Source organism: Scleropages formosus, chromosome 14, assembly GCF_900964775.1.
Source record: "Scleropages formosus chromosome 14, fSclFor1.1, whole genome shotgun sequence".
NCBI classification, from domain to species: Eukaryota; Metazoa; Chordata; class Actinopteri; order Osteoglossiformes; family Osteoglossidae; genus Scleropages; species Scleropages formosus.
The window spans coordinates 12,406,367-12,421,657 of record NC_041819.1 but is presented as its reverse complement, the minus strand read 5'-3'; the positions used below and the strand labels follow the sequence as shown (position 1 = coordinate 12,421,657).

The window sequence follows — 15,291 nt, the reverse complement described above, 5'->3', positions numbered from 1 at the left end:
ACAGGGCGTAAGGCTGGAGAGGGAGGGGACACACCCAGGACAGGATGCCAGTCCATTGCAAGACACCCCAAGCAGGACTTCAACCCCAGACCAACCAGAGGGCAGGACCCAGTCCTACCCACTGCATCCCCCCTCTCCCAGCTGTATAAATGGGTAAGTGTAAGCTTGTAACCGTAACATTGGAAGAAAGAAACACACACACACACACACACACACACACACACACACACACACACACACACACACACACACACACTTTCTGAACCGCTTGTCCCATACAGGGTCACAGGGAACCAGAGCCTAACCCGGCAACACAGGGCATAAGGCCGGAGAGGGAGGGGACGCACCCAGGATGGGACACCAGTCCGTCGCAAGGCACCCCAAGCGGGATTCAAACCCCAGACCCACCGGAGAGCAGGACCCAGTCCAACCCGGTCCAACCCACTGCGCCACCACACCCCCCCTCTCCACTTGGGAGAAACGTGTCAGCTAAATGAAGAAATGTAAATGTTCCTACATTCATTGCACGAAAGTGCCTGCAAATGAAAACACTCAGATTGTCCCACTCTGGAAGTATTGTGCGAAAACTTGTCAGCAGCCCACCCGGCCCCCACTCCAGCTTCCACCAATTGTAATGCCAAAAACATGTTGAATTACCTTGGCTGCAACTGAAATCGGCCAAGATAAGAGAGCAGAGCTTTTATTTTTCCGCAAAACCGGAATGACACATCATCATTATATTGCTAGTCCTGAGGCTTTTACCACACTAAGCAATTTCTATTCAGCAAAAGCACATTCATTAACAATAATAAGGCCTCGAACACTGATTAATTTGGTATTTTCGAGGTATTCATAATTTATTTCTCTAATACAGTAGTAATTGGCAGTAAGGCATCATAATCATAGAGGAGGATGTGTGCGGAGGGCGAGAAGAAAAGACTTCACGGTGAATGAATGTTCGCATTCCATTCATTGTCCAGAAAAGAACGATCTCAAGACTATTCAACACTCGTTCATAAAAGAAACGCTACACACTTGCCAAGTGTGACCTGGATTCGTTAAGAATTGCTAAAGTCCAAGCCATCGTCATCGTGTGAGAAGAAGAAGACACAGATGAACACACAGCCTTCGTTACAATTCTCATGACCTTCAATTATCAAGTTCTTGTTCATTGTTACACTTGTCGTTGTCTAATTTTCTTGTTATTCTGACATCGTTGTCGTTACGATATATTCATTCGTTTTGAGGAAACGAAGATGAAAACTCAGAAATCACAAGCGCTAGAATGAAATCCGTTTTTGATTTATTTAACTACGGAACGGACTAGTTAAACGTCAGCGGAGCGCATGATGTGTTGAATTATTATACGGAATTCGGACACGGTATTGGGATGCGTTAGAATTACATCTCCAGGCACGCAAGCTACGCTATGAACGGACCTTTAGAAGTCATAAATATATGCCTGAGCTTCTATAAATTATACGGCTCAACAAGCCTCAGTAAACCCCTAAAACACAACCACTTTCTAAATCCAAGCAACTGTGAATGAACCTCCTACGTCATTGGGCCGCTGGCCAAGGCACGAGCTATGATTGGTGTGTCACTAAGCATGTGACCTAAATCTTCATCACGATTGGTTGCTGAACGACATTGGTCTCCCGTGCAGGAGCTGTCAGAAAACCGGTGGATAACTTGACACGATACGCGAAAGGCGGTGAAAACCGCGCTCCTGCGCTGTCGTCTAACATTAAGTTTAGAAAGAACCAGGCGTATTCAAAATAACAGGAAGGGCCGAGAAGCAGTCTGTCTCCTCTCGCCCAAGTCCTTACATCTGTGATTTCCTGGAAATAACACTGGCTCTATTATGGGGACTGATAGCATCTTATTAGTGCTTATTAAAGCAAATAATTCACTTTAAAGTGAAAAAGGTTGTTCTTGTTAAAGGAAGTCTGCTGAGCACTGGGTGGGTCTGGGGTTCGAGTCCTACTTGGGGTGCCCGGCGTCCCATCCTAGGTGTGTACCCTCTCCTCTAGCCTTGCGCCTTGTGTTGCCGGATTAGGCTCCGGTTTGCCGTGACAAGCGGTTGTAGACATTGTGTGTGTGCGTGCGTGCCGAGCACTCTCCCCCCCCCCCCCCCCCGTCCTGCTCAAATACTGTGATCTCTCTTGTTTGTCCTCCACGCCTAGGAAGCCGAGCCCTCCGATTAGACATGTTTTCCCCCATTGTGAATGAGCAGCGGAACGTGGTGTAAGAGAAGCTGGAGTCCCCTACTGCATGTGCGCAGCTTCGCTCGAACTCCGCGACACGGCCGCTCGGTGCTTTCCGACCATAATGTGCGCGTCAGTCTCGCGACCGGAAGCTCAGGTAACGATGGCAACCACCTCTTTGGCATTCTGCATCAGTGACAGCCTGCTGAACCCATAGTGAGCGAGCAGACGCGCTGGCGGGGCCTCAATACCTGTTTTGTTCCCCAGTGACCAGTCACAACACAGAGCCCCATCCTCCACTCATGGTGCCGCCTGTTAGTTCCCAGTTTGTGGTGGAACTCCATGTACTAGCAGTGGCTGTTGTGAAAACAAGGTATCATCATCATGTTAATGAAAAACGTGCCATCAGTGCTGTGAGACCTAGTGACAAACACGTTATTACTGAGTCTTTTATTAGTTTGTTGGAATGTTATGTTTTGCGGCACATAATAAAACCAAAGGGAGGTGCGGTGGCGCAGTGGGTTGGACCGGGTCCTCCTCTCTGGTAGGTCTGGGGTTCGAGTCCTGCTTGGGGTGCCTTGCGGTGGACTGGTGTCCCATCCTGGGTGTGTCCCCTCCCCCTCCAGCCTTACGCCCTGAGTTGCTGGGTAGGCTCTGGTTCCCCGCGACCCCATATGGGACAAGTGGTTCTGAAGGTGTGTGTGTGTGTGTGTGAGAAATGGTAAGGACAGTAGGTGGTTACAGCTTCTGTCTGCTTGATGGAGCCTGGTTCAAACCCCACCTCCTACTGTACTACCCTTCCATTTGAGTAAAGTACTTGTCCTGAACTGAGAGGCTGTATGGGGCAGCTGATAGAGTACTCCTTAAAACTACTGCCTTTAGACTCCCAGTATGCAGGCTTTAATCCTATGTGTCACTTTGGAGAAAAGTTTCAGGTAAATGAATAAATGTGTGAACAAGGGACTCATTATAACCTGCCTTTGAGAAAAGTGTCAGCTAAACGAATAAATGTAAACTGTACTGAAGATATCAGTGGAGTGTTTCCTTTTTCAGTAACAACGACTACTTCCCACTTTTGCATGTGAAATGTTGTAGAGGCGCTTTTCTTTTCGTGGCTCAAGTTTTCAATGCGAGCTTCTGTCAAAACATGACACTGTTACATGCGGCCGCCAGGGGGCACTGTCTGCGCGTCAATTTCTTAAGCAAAATAGCCGGCACCCTCAGAAGCTCTTAAGGGACTTCTTTTTCATCCAAACTACACACACACACACACACACACACACACACACACACACACACACACACACACTGAAACTGCTTGTCCTGAGCAGGGTCGCAGTGAGCCAGAGCCTAACTCGGCAACACAGGGCACAAGGCTGGAGGAGGAGGGGACACACCCAGGATGGGACACAGTCCATCACAAGGCATCCCAAGCAGGGCTTGAACCCCAGACCCACCAGAGAGCAGCTGCAGGCCAAACCCTCATCCAAACTATTTTAACCTTATATGTCTTATGTCACTATGACACTGTGCATTTCAGGGGCAGATGATGGTGTGGGGATACTTCAACTGATTATCTCCCATTTTTCCTGAGATTTCTTGCCTGTTTGCTGCACTTAGTTGATTTTGTGTTATACTATATTTGCTTCATGAGATAAACTGCTTTATTTTTGTACTGATGAGTAATATTATCAGCAATTATCATTGCTTTGTCATCACCATCCAACTCCCCCATTCCTTTCACCGCAAACTGTCAGTGTCATCATTGTCACATGCCACCAAGCATATGACCACTTGTTCCTGTGAAACACACCAGACACTCAGCTTAAGCTTTCATTTTCTTTAATGGAACTCCATTCTTGCATAAATTTAAATATATAACATACCTTTATACATAATACAGATTAAAAAATGCATGTATAAATGTTAAAGTGTAAGCAACATAATCAATTTTACTAAAGTAAAATTAAATACCTGTATTGAATGGCTGCTAAATTAAGGATCAGAGTATGATATTTATAGACTTCCTAGTACAGTGTACAGCACAATGTTATTTATAGCCCTCTGAACATAGTGCAGTGCATTGCAGTGATTCAAACTAAATCAACCTATGTATAGTAATGTAGTATATGTGTACAAACATATTTTGAAAATTAAGATGGTTCCAAGTTTAATATTTCTGTCATCACCTTCTTTTAATGCAATAACAACTGAAACTGTTCAGTATTTCTCATTGAGAACGAGTTGCTGCGGATATCCTGTATATTGCTCAGGTAAACTGCAAAAACCTACCGGTGTGCAAACTGTGAAACTGGTGCATCTCGGCTTTCATCTAATGGTTTGTGTTAAAATGCGTTTCCCCATTAACAGCAGTAACCAGAAAAGCTACAGAATTAGCAAAAAAGGTGGTAAGAATGGATATGGGCTCATGAGAAATATTCAGAGAATGCATGTGTGACACCAAAAAGTAGAGTGATTAAATTTGTGTCAATTAGTGGATATAAACCCTAAATGTGAAAATATGATATTAAGTAGATGTGTACTGAATGTCTTACATTTTCCAGAGGACTGGAATAATCTGAGCTCAGCTAAAACAGAATAGACAGGCTGGCCTTGGTCAGCACGTGATCAGGCTTCGACATAAATGATGGAAATAAATAACGCAATGCAGCGAGTAGAAAACATGTAGCGCAAAGAGCAATTAATGCCAAAGAAAAGATATACATTTGACCTGAAGTAATGCAGGATGCAGTGTGAAAAATACAACTCTGACCAGTTGTTATTGTAGAATTTTTAAGGGTCACATTTAATAATGTAAACACAATATACAATCCATGTCTTCATCAAGCAATAGTCCTGGAATATTTGCTTCGTATTTTCATGATCTCAGGTAGATAAAAAAAAAAAAAAATCCTTCTGAAATTATACAATGAATACAATTTAAGTTTAGCAACCTGTAAACAACAGTGAAGTGTGTATTCTAGTTTTTTAACTTAATTAAAGTGAAGTGCATTGATACTTACAGATAAAGGCCTTACAAATTCTTCACAGGTCTTAAATACTCTACAATAAGCTATGAATAACAGCTTCTAACTGCCTAGAAATGACAAATAAAATAACAAATATAAAATCCTACACTATAAATATACAATACGAACAGATACGTACTGGGGCATTCACATTCCCTCATCATTGTGCTGCGACACACAAAAAATATGCATTTTACACGTGGACTGTTTGGGCTGCATGGAGGGAGAGGATCCGAATACGTTCCCTTGGTAGGCCTCTTGGTCAGCTTGCCTCAACCGTGTAAGATGAGAAACTGCCAGTTGATGATCTTTCCAAACCGTTCACCATCTTTCGCTCCTCTCTGTGTCACTTTAAAGCAGCTCGCTTCAACAACACAACTTTTCGCTGCTCTCTAGCCATCCCAGCAACTCACACCTGCTTCTGTTTCCACTCCACAGTGGTTCACACTCATCAGTTAAACGGTTTGCTCCTTCAGCTCATAATAGCTGTGTGTGTTTTGCTCAATATGCTGAAGTATCTAAATAAAATGAAAGCCACAATTTGGGTGTCCATTTGGCATAGTTTGACTAGAGACTTTATTGTTTCTGTGAACATACCCGTGTTTCCCTAAAAGAAAAACACCTTCCGCACAGGTGACATATGTAACTATGTTTATCTGAATGGGCACGTTCACGTTGAATCTCCGGATGCCTGCCGTGAGGGTCGAGTACCATGAGGCAGGAACACATTTCACATTTTCCGCTGACATTCAACTGCGTTTCGTGAACAGCGTTGGGTAAAATGCTTTATCGCAACGACTGCAATAACAGTCAGTAGAAATAAAACCCATGACAAATCATGATAGATTGAAAGGGCTTTCCCACAAAAAAAACATTCTTTCAGCAACCAGTCCCTGAGAATGATAGCCAAGAAAGTGTCCAGTCAGGAACGAAATGAAAAGGAATTTCGAGAGGAAGACTTCCCTCACCAGTACATGTAGTATGCGCTAAAGATTCATGGAGTACAGTATATACCCAAAGTTCCCAGGTATCGCTTTCTTCGCAACCTGAGCCATGGACTCGCTCTAGGTTCAGGAGACCCGAATGGGAGCGTATTCTGAGAGGTCTTCCTCAAAAATGGAGGAGTGTATGGGGCTGTGACCCTCCCGGACAGCCTTATGGTTGAGAGCGGCGTACACGAGGCAGCTTTCCTCGCCCTTCTCATCGGCCCCATCGTTGTCATAGATACTCTCTGCGAGTATCACGGCGGACGTCACGTTAGGTGTCTCCCGCCTAGTGAGCGGCGCTCTCACAGAGGCCTTGGTGGACTTCAACTGGGACGTTGTCGTCGTAGGAACGTTGTCATAAACGCCACTTGCATGGTCCAAGTGCGGAGCTGGGTGGACGCACACGCTCTTCGGCCGCATGAGGGATTCAGGGCCGAGTGTGGCTTGGCAGGAATTCTCTGGTGTGCTGGACTGTAAGCGCAACTGAAACAATTGAGAATCCGCACCAGACGCTTATTAGTGATAGTGTTACCCTGATTTTATGTAGCGACAACGAAGGGTGCAAATCACTTTTACCTGATTCTGGGAGTTTTCAGCTTTTTCTCTTTTCTGCGATCCTGAGAAAGAAATGTGAAATCAGCTATTCCTTCTAGTTGTCTAATACTTATTTGCGTTTACACTCATTCTTTTAGCAGGCGCTCTTCTCCAACATCTCAACGAAAGGTGCATTCCACCGGTAGACGGAGAGTCACAGGTGCAGAGGCACACTTCTCAAAGCGCAGTCAGTTTCTCTGATGTCACCATTAAAACAAGTACAATTTACATGGGAACCTTCAGCTCTACTGTGTTATATTCCATCCTTGTGACACAATGTTTTCTCTTCTATTCTGGAAATACGGCGGACATCAATGTACAAATGAATACTGACCTTCGCATCTTCGCATAATAAATACAGAGATCCCAATCACTATGATAAGGATTGTTATGATGCCAGCTAAAAAGTAAATATACGGCAGCTTGGCCTGCAGTCCTGGCTGTAAATCGTTGACAGGAGCATCTGAAAGAAGAAAAAAAACAGACTGTCCTATTTCTTAGTCAGATTAGCGTGTCCTTATTTCTGGGTGCCAATTTTCTGTGCAATTTTACTTCCAGTGTGCGTAATAATGCAAGGAACACTAATATTGAATCTGATGACGAGGTTTCCATCTGTGCTACTTTTCTAGTGTCACAAAGAACTAAGAATAACATGAAACCATACCACTATTTAAAAAAGCATAAATATTAAAATTTTCTAAAAATTGCATCGTCAAGCTTAACTGTATCTTGATACTGAGTAAATGAATTTTTACTTGTTGTGTTAATTGCAGAGCTGATGTTCCTGTCACTTGGTGCATCTGGGAAAAAAAAAAAATAAAAAAATAACTTTGTGAATATGGCCCACTGTGTATAAAGTATAATAGCAATTTTAATAGTTTTGTTTTTGTAAAGCACATTTATTTACATTTAAATTTACATTTATTCATTTCACAGATGCTTTTCTCCAAATAACGTACATCTCACAGAAAAATACAATGGGTGCATTTATCAAGCTCAAGTTGTTAAAGCTTTGGAACTTGAGCATGAAGAATTTTTGGAGACTGCTTACCTGTGACATTGACATGAATGGAGTGGCTCACCGATGTTATGCTCCCTGAAATTTTACACCTGTATTGACCAGAATCACTCCGTGAAGTCTGAGTGAAGTGTAGGTATGACAGGTGCACATTGATGTCCTCTGGAGTGGTTTTCAGAAGGGTTCTGATGTGAGGTGTTTCATCAATATTCCTGCAGTCATTTGTATCATCGATTTTACACCAGGACACGTTGAATTTCATCTCGCAGAATTGTATTTCACAGTGAATTTTCAGTGGTTCCAGTGCAAAAACATTCCTCGCTCTTACAGGTGTTCGGACTGTACATACATCGGTCTTTGCTGAAACATCAAACAAAGACAAAACATCTGCTGTCAGTCTCAGTTGAGTTTTACCTATTTATGCAGCTCGGTATTTTATGTGGGTGGCACAGCGACACAGCAGGTAGCGCTGCCGCCTCACCGCGTCTGGGGCTGTTTCAGGGTAAGTCTCAGTCTGGCTCAGTATGTGTGGAATTTGCACGTTCTCCCTGCAACTGTGTGGGTTTCCCCTAGTTGCTCCAGTCCCCTCCCACAGTCCAAAGACACACAGTTCAGGGGCATTGGTGATGCTAAATTGCCTGCAGTGTGAGTATGAATGGGTGTGTGGTTACCCTGCGACGTACTGGCATCCCATCCAAGGTGCACCCCCCCCAGCTTTGTGGCCAGTGGTTTCAGGATAGCCTCTGCACCACTGTGACCCTGCCCAGGACAAGTAATTACTGAAGTGAGTGAGTATTCTAAGTTCAGGTTACTTGACTTACTAGAAGGTACAACAACAGAGCCCTAGAACTTACATTAACAATCTTCAAAATACAAGGCTGTGCCCTAAATAGTGTTGTTCTTAATTGTATTTGTATCTGTAATGTATTAAACCGTCATATATAAAGGTGTAGTTCTTCAGATGATGAAGCAATGAACATCCCACCATTTTTAAGGACGTAAATAAAAACGTCGGGCACATCCCGTTATTCATTTGGCTACCATGGTTGTAAGGATAGACCTGAGTGCCTTTGAGAAAAGCTGGATCATGGGCCACATTTGGCTGAGGCTTCAGCACTAAAAACTTGATGATATTTCCCAAGGAAGAGTGGCAAAAGTGATGCTTACATGGAAGTCAAAGGGAAAGATATTATGAACAAGCATTTCAGAACAAAAGCATGAAATCCTCACCAGCTACTGGAGGTGCAAGGAAAAATGGATACGCATTTCGGAATTATTTGACTGCCAAAGCCAATCTAAGGTGGAAGAAGGATATTTCGAGAAGAGTGTGCTAAAAACTTGAGAGCGAGGGATACTCTGGTTGGGCTGTAGTGGATGAAACCTTTGTTATGTGTAAAACTGTATTTGTGTGGGGAAAGTGGCACCAAGAACACAAGCAGTGGTCTGCCGGGCTACGAAGTCACCCTTCAGCTTGTTCTCGAGAACTAGATGAGTACATCTGTGGTGTGCATAAATCTTTGCTCATGTCTTTACTGTATATGTTGGTGTAAAGGTTACTGTGCAAGTTCATTGTGTTGTGCATTATTGATTCCATGAGCATTCACTACTTCTCTATGTTAGAGAAGTGAAAAACCACCTTTCTTCCAGTATCTTTTTGTGTTCATGTCATCTTATGGCATGTTCTTATGCGGATGAACTTAAATATCTCGTAGTTCACTGAGACAGATTAGGTGACATAGAGCACCAATGTACCGTTATGAAACAGTAATGTGTTTTGTATGAGCTGAAGAAGGTGGTATAATGGTTAAAGAAATACACTTTATCTCAAATCTCAAGTGAGGCTAAGGCAGCAGAAATAATATTATGATTTTATAATTTTATTTTCTACTCACTTTGTAGCAAGCGGTGAACAAGTGTAAATGTTTACTGCACAAAGACAAGGGCAGTCACACAGCCCCTGTACTCCAGCAAGGTCTGAACTATGGAGACGTGGCAAGAATTTCGTCTGGATGTTACGGACCTAAATGTTACCACAGTATTGTTAGGAAAGGGCCAACTGACACAGTGAAAAAACCAACTGTGAAGTCTGATTTCACATGCTGTCATGTAGCACTGCCCATTCTCAGTCTGGTTCAACCACGTCTCCCTCGCACCATTTTCAAGATTGGTATTTTTCTTTAAACAAGCTGCATCAGTGCCTGTAGCAACTCTTATTTCTTCACAAGTTCACGCACACAGACAAATATTGCTTATCCCAACCAGGGTTGCGGCAAACCAGAGCCTAACGTAGCAACTCAGGGCGTAAGGCGGGAGAGCGAGGGGACACATCCAGGATGGGACACCATCCGTCACAAGGCACCCCAAGTGGGACTTGAACCCCAGACCCACCAGAAAGCAGGACGTGGCCAAACCCGCTGCACCACCGCACCACTGCAACCCCCTCTTTACAAGTTTTACTTTACAAAATTGGCAAAGTTTTCTTCTCTTATTTTCAAGCAAAGTTTTAATGTTATTACGCAACAAACAAACAAATAATTCACATTTATTCACTTAGCAGACGCTTTTCTCCAAATCGACTTACAATGGATACTATGTAGTGTTATCAGCCCACACACACCTTATTCACCGCAGTGACTTACACTGCTAGATACACTACTTACAGTAAGTCACTCATCCATACATCAGTGGAACACACTCTCTCTGTCATTCACACCTGAACAGCATGTCTTTGGATTGTGGGAGGAAACCAGAGCACCCGGAGGAAACCCACGCAGACACGGGGAGAAAACACAAACTCCACACAGAATGAGCGGGGATCAAACCTACATTTCCTTGCACCACCCAGGCGCTGTGAGACAGCAGCACTACTCACTGTGCCACTGTAAATGAATAAATAAATAAATAAGTAAATAACACAATGACTTATTTTCAAGATCCATAACTGAAGAGTAGTCCTACAGTACTGGTCACCAGAATGCTCGCCGCACACAAATTCTTACTTGACACCCAGCAACTAGGGTTACTGGAATTTCTAGAATTTGATGAAACGAATGACAGAACAAATACAAGTTTAATTATATGCAGTACTATAGTTTTTACAATAAAATAGCACATTTACATTTATTCAGTTAGCAGATGCTTTTTTCCAAAGCGACGTACATCTCAGCAAAAATACAAATTTGTGCATTACATAAAGAAAAATAGACATAGCTGCAGACATATGATTCTTAAGTAAACTTAGTTTGTTTCTTTCCACTTTATGCACCGATGTTCATCGCTCGAGTTGGTGCGCAAAACTCAAGATAGACTAATCCTGATCACCCTCCTCCAATTTTTTTTAATAAGGTACACAAACATTTACATACATCCTAAGCCAACAACTTAAATTCATATAATTATTTGACATTTGCTAATTACATGACATTATTTAATTGCCCAATAGATGTTCTAAACTACAGGTTTTGAAATTGTGTTGTTAGGAGACTTTATTAAAATTCTGGAAACATTTTTATGATCCCTCCAACAATTTGAACTTGCAATTCTGAGCACTGGGCCTGCATGGCATTCTGTTATTTGTGTGAACTTACCACTTGGAAAGATATAATAGGGAAACTGAAGAACACAATCAGATAACATAACAGGAAATTATGTATGACTGTGATTCAGTCCTGGACATTAAACATATCTCAAATATCTTATATGTTATCTTACTCCTACTCATATTTTTTAAAAAACTTCACTTTTTCCAAAAACAGTCTTCTGCTGCATTTACTAGTAAACGTACGTAATACCTACCAAGAACCAGACTGTACCAAAAAGGAATTAACATTAGTCCAGTCAGGCTTTTGAAGACCAAATAACATCCTGTAGATTTATATGTGCAGGTATTGCGATTTATTGCTATCACAAAATAATTAAAACATATGTTTAAGGTTTTCTTTCTGTATTGGCATTTACCAGGGAAATTTGTTCCATACTATTCCAGACTCACGGTACAAAAACAAACTGTTTAAAATGAAAAATTCTGACTCACACACACACACCATTTTTGTAATTTCTTCCAAAATGGCACCTGCTTTCCATGGTGCTGCATCACTGGTACAAGGTGATGGTTCTTGTTCTGTACGTTTGCCATCTGACTCATTTATGATGGCCTGTGGGCTTAAAAACAGCTTTGCAGCAAGTGTTTTGCCATGGTTCCCTGTGTAACATAGACCGTTGCACTGCTAAAAACATCAGCGTCCCTTTCAAATTGTGCAAAGTCGTTTTTTCTCTCATTTCATAACATTTTGCGTCTGCGTTGTAAATTTTCTCATTCGAACCTGGACCCACACTTCCGCTCTCCAGACGAGCAGAGCAGCGAAACTGCTTCCTTTGAGGTTTAAGCTATCACAGAGCAGGCCAGAAAATACTCCTTGTTAGACACGGCCTTGGCGTGTTTTCTATTTCAGAAAAAAATATGAACTCCAATAATTATTTTATTCTACCTGAAATATAGCAGAGTCATCCGTTATTAAATATTTTAAATAACCGATGATACAATTACACCACAAATGACACACAGAACAGTTGCTCTTCATATGTGCCGTCATCCGAACAGATCTGCAAAAATCCACATATGGAAAACTACCCTCCCGCCCTTAATAAACTGCAACAAAATACCATTTCACCGCATGCATTATGTTATAGTTTTCGAGTACAAGGCCAAGCTATGTACGATATGGACACAATGACCAACTGATCGGAGTATTGAGTTCTTTGTAATGGAATGACAGAACGGCACACTCACTTCGAACGCACCTGCGATGCATTTCGAAATCACGTTTTCATACTTTTTAGAGCGTCATTCACATCTTTGTAGCTTCGTCTACCTCTGTCACTCCACGTCCCAGCGCCGGCTTCACTGAGAGCTTGATTGTCTTACTTACTCTGAGCATCTCCATGGATACACGGCAGCAGCAAGATGGACAAAGTCAAGGAGATCCTGTTGAGCCAGGCTCTTGTCATGCTTGTAAGAATGCTGCTCCGAGCGTGGCAGCATCCACACGCTTGGTATCTGTCTCTGTGTTTGTCAGACAGGCAGCGCCGACAGTGAACTTGTCTGCACTCCGAACTTTGAGCATAAAACAGCTAAAATTTGACTCCGGCTCGTGGCACATCTGTGGTTTCTCATCCTCTCAGAAGACTCCTCCTCCCTGGTTTCATTTCGAGTTTTACCTGTACTGCGACTCTTGCCCCCCGTCTTGCTCCCAGCGCGCAATCCGCATCAAAACAAGGAGCCGACCTGAGAAACTTTGGTTATTCACAGATGGTAAACCTCATCAAAAATCTGCGCTTCTGCAATTCTCAAAAGTCACATGAACAATCTATTACAGGAAAAGCCAGTTTCATTCTTGTTAACTTTACCAGCTACTGAAATGTCTTTTGAAACAGATACAGAGCTGCAGGTTAATGCTCTATTAAAATAAACTGCAAGGTGATTTGGCAAATAGGGTCGTACTTCAGAACGCAGATTTGTAACAGTAAAGGTTGGTGGTTCAAGTGCAAGAAAGACATTTCCTCAATTGAAGCTGATTTGTTGATTTAGAGGTATGCATTTGCAAACGATAAATACCTTTCAATAAAAGTATCGGCTAAAGGATAATAATCACAATAGTTTTTTTTTTTTTTCTTTTTTAAAGAAATTCATGATTTCTGGACACAGAATTTGATAATATGAAAGTTTAATCTGCCAGCGTAGCAGACTGGAAACTTTTAACGAAGGCCGCATTACCTACAGAGCAGCAACACAATGTGTAAAGAAGAAGCTATCAAAATTCTCACAGGTAAAGAAAATTTTAAATCTGATATCTCAGACATGGCATATTTTCTACTTTACTAAGGAAATTAATGATAAAACACAAGATTCAAATTAAGGATGAAACAAAAAATGGAAGTCTATAGACCAACAAAATTCTTACAGCAAATGAAAGAATAAAAAGATTTGTGGATAGTATTTACATTTTTTTTATTACAAGTCATTGAAAACTAATTAGCTCGAAGTCCCATAAAACTGCAACATATATTGTTTAAATGTGTATTTGAATTGTAACAAATAATTTCTTTTTCAGCAGTAAATACACTGTAATGAGTGTAATTTAGAGGAATATCAATTGGTCAGGAACTGGGGGACCTAAAATTATCAGCAATAGTATTCAGAGAAGTTATATAACATATGGGGGGAAAACTGTGGGCTTTGTTGGACATTACTGGGACACATCTGCCCTTGAACCTATGGCTGAACGCAAAGTAGACTAATTATGACACTCCAGTAAATTTACTATAACTGACCATCCATCCATCTATCCATCTATCCATCATCAATACTGCTTGTCTAATGCAGGGTCACTGTGGTCCACAGCTTGACCTGGTCGTATAGGGTGTGAGACAAGGTACTGCTACTACTGACACTCAGTGATATGACCTGCTAAATGCAAGCATATTAACTTATGTATATTAAATATATCAATTTAACAACATCAAGGAGATAGACACACACACACAAAACTGTCCAGTGTTACTAAAACAGTACATGTGCTGTATTAAAAAACAACCAATCTAGTTTACAATAGTAGGCCGCCCCCTTGTGTAGAATTTTAAAAGGGTCTGTTTTCCTCTGTATAACTGTGCAGGTGAAATGTATGACATTATTGTTATTATTATTATTATTGCTACTACTACTCCTGGGCTGTGCATTCGGTTCTGGGTTTCCTTTGGGTGCACTGGTATCATCTTGTATACTAAATTTGTGTTTCAGGTGAATTGGTCAACCTAAAAGTGTTAGGTTGCCATGTGATGATGACTGCCATGTGATAAACTGGCATCTATCCAGGGTGGACGCAGCCTTCAGCCCTGTTCTCCTGGGTCAGGTTCTGGACCTCCACAACCCTGTATCAGACAAGTTGTTATTGACAATAAATCAACAATTGAACAAATATATAGCTTTAGGTTTTACTGCAGCCATTTACACCCATCCTATCACCATGTTAATTTAGCTATATTCACCCAATACTGCTAAAATTCACTGGGAATATTAAAATATGTGGAATGGAGCTTTTTGAAGTCTTTTTGTTGCTAAATATGATAAAATGTTACAGAGTTATATATAGCAGATCAATAATGGTCAATAAGCTACAATGAATCTCTCACACACACAAGCTGCAGTTTTCTTTTGAATTCCTGTAGAAGGTCAATGGATTTGAACACATCTATGGATTCCCATTCAGTGCATTAATATATTACAATAATATAGTAACATACAGAGGCAGCTGGTAGTGTAGTGGATAGTGCTGCTACCTTTGGACCCAAAAGTTGCAGGTTTGAATCCCACCCTAAATTGTGCTGCTAAAATTATCTAGCTGTATAAAAGGATAAGTAATTGTAAGTATATTAGCATTGTAAGTTGTCTGGGGGAAAAC

The 15,291-nt window shown here is 41.8% G+C and overlaps 1 protein-coding gene across 2 annotated transcripts; it reads right to left on the bottom strand.

The window, feature by feature from the left end:
• Positions 1 to 6,211: 6,211 nt before the first annotated feature.
• Positions 6,212 to 12,935, bottom strand: LOC108920033 (B- and T-lymphocyte attenuator-like). 2 transcript variants are annotated; one of them, XM_018728485.2, is made up of 6 exons: positions 12,763 to 12,935; positions 7,868 to 8,194; positions 7,572 to 7,616; positions 7,151 to 7,279; positions 6,799 to 6,839; positions 6,212 to 6,705 (listed from the first exon to the last, which is right to left on the bottom strand). In XM_018728485.2, the coding sequence occupies exons 1-6, from the start codon at positions 12,839 to 12,841 to the stop codon at positions 6,307 to 6,309; spliced, it is 1,020 nt and encodes a 339-aa protein (XP_018584001.1). In that variant the 5' UTR covers positions 12,842 to 12,935; the 3' UTR covers positions 6,212 to 6,306. The 2 variants fall into 2 exon arrangements, with proteins under 2 accessions (XP_018584001.1, XP_018584002.1); XM_018728486.2 differs by lacking the exon at positions 12,763 to 12,935 and adding an exon at positions 11,878 to 12,312.
• Between the last annotated feature and the right edge of the window lie 2,356 nt (positions 12,936 to 15,291).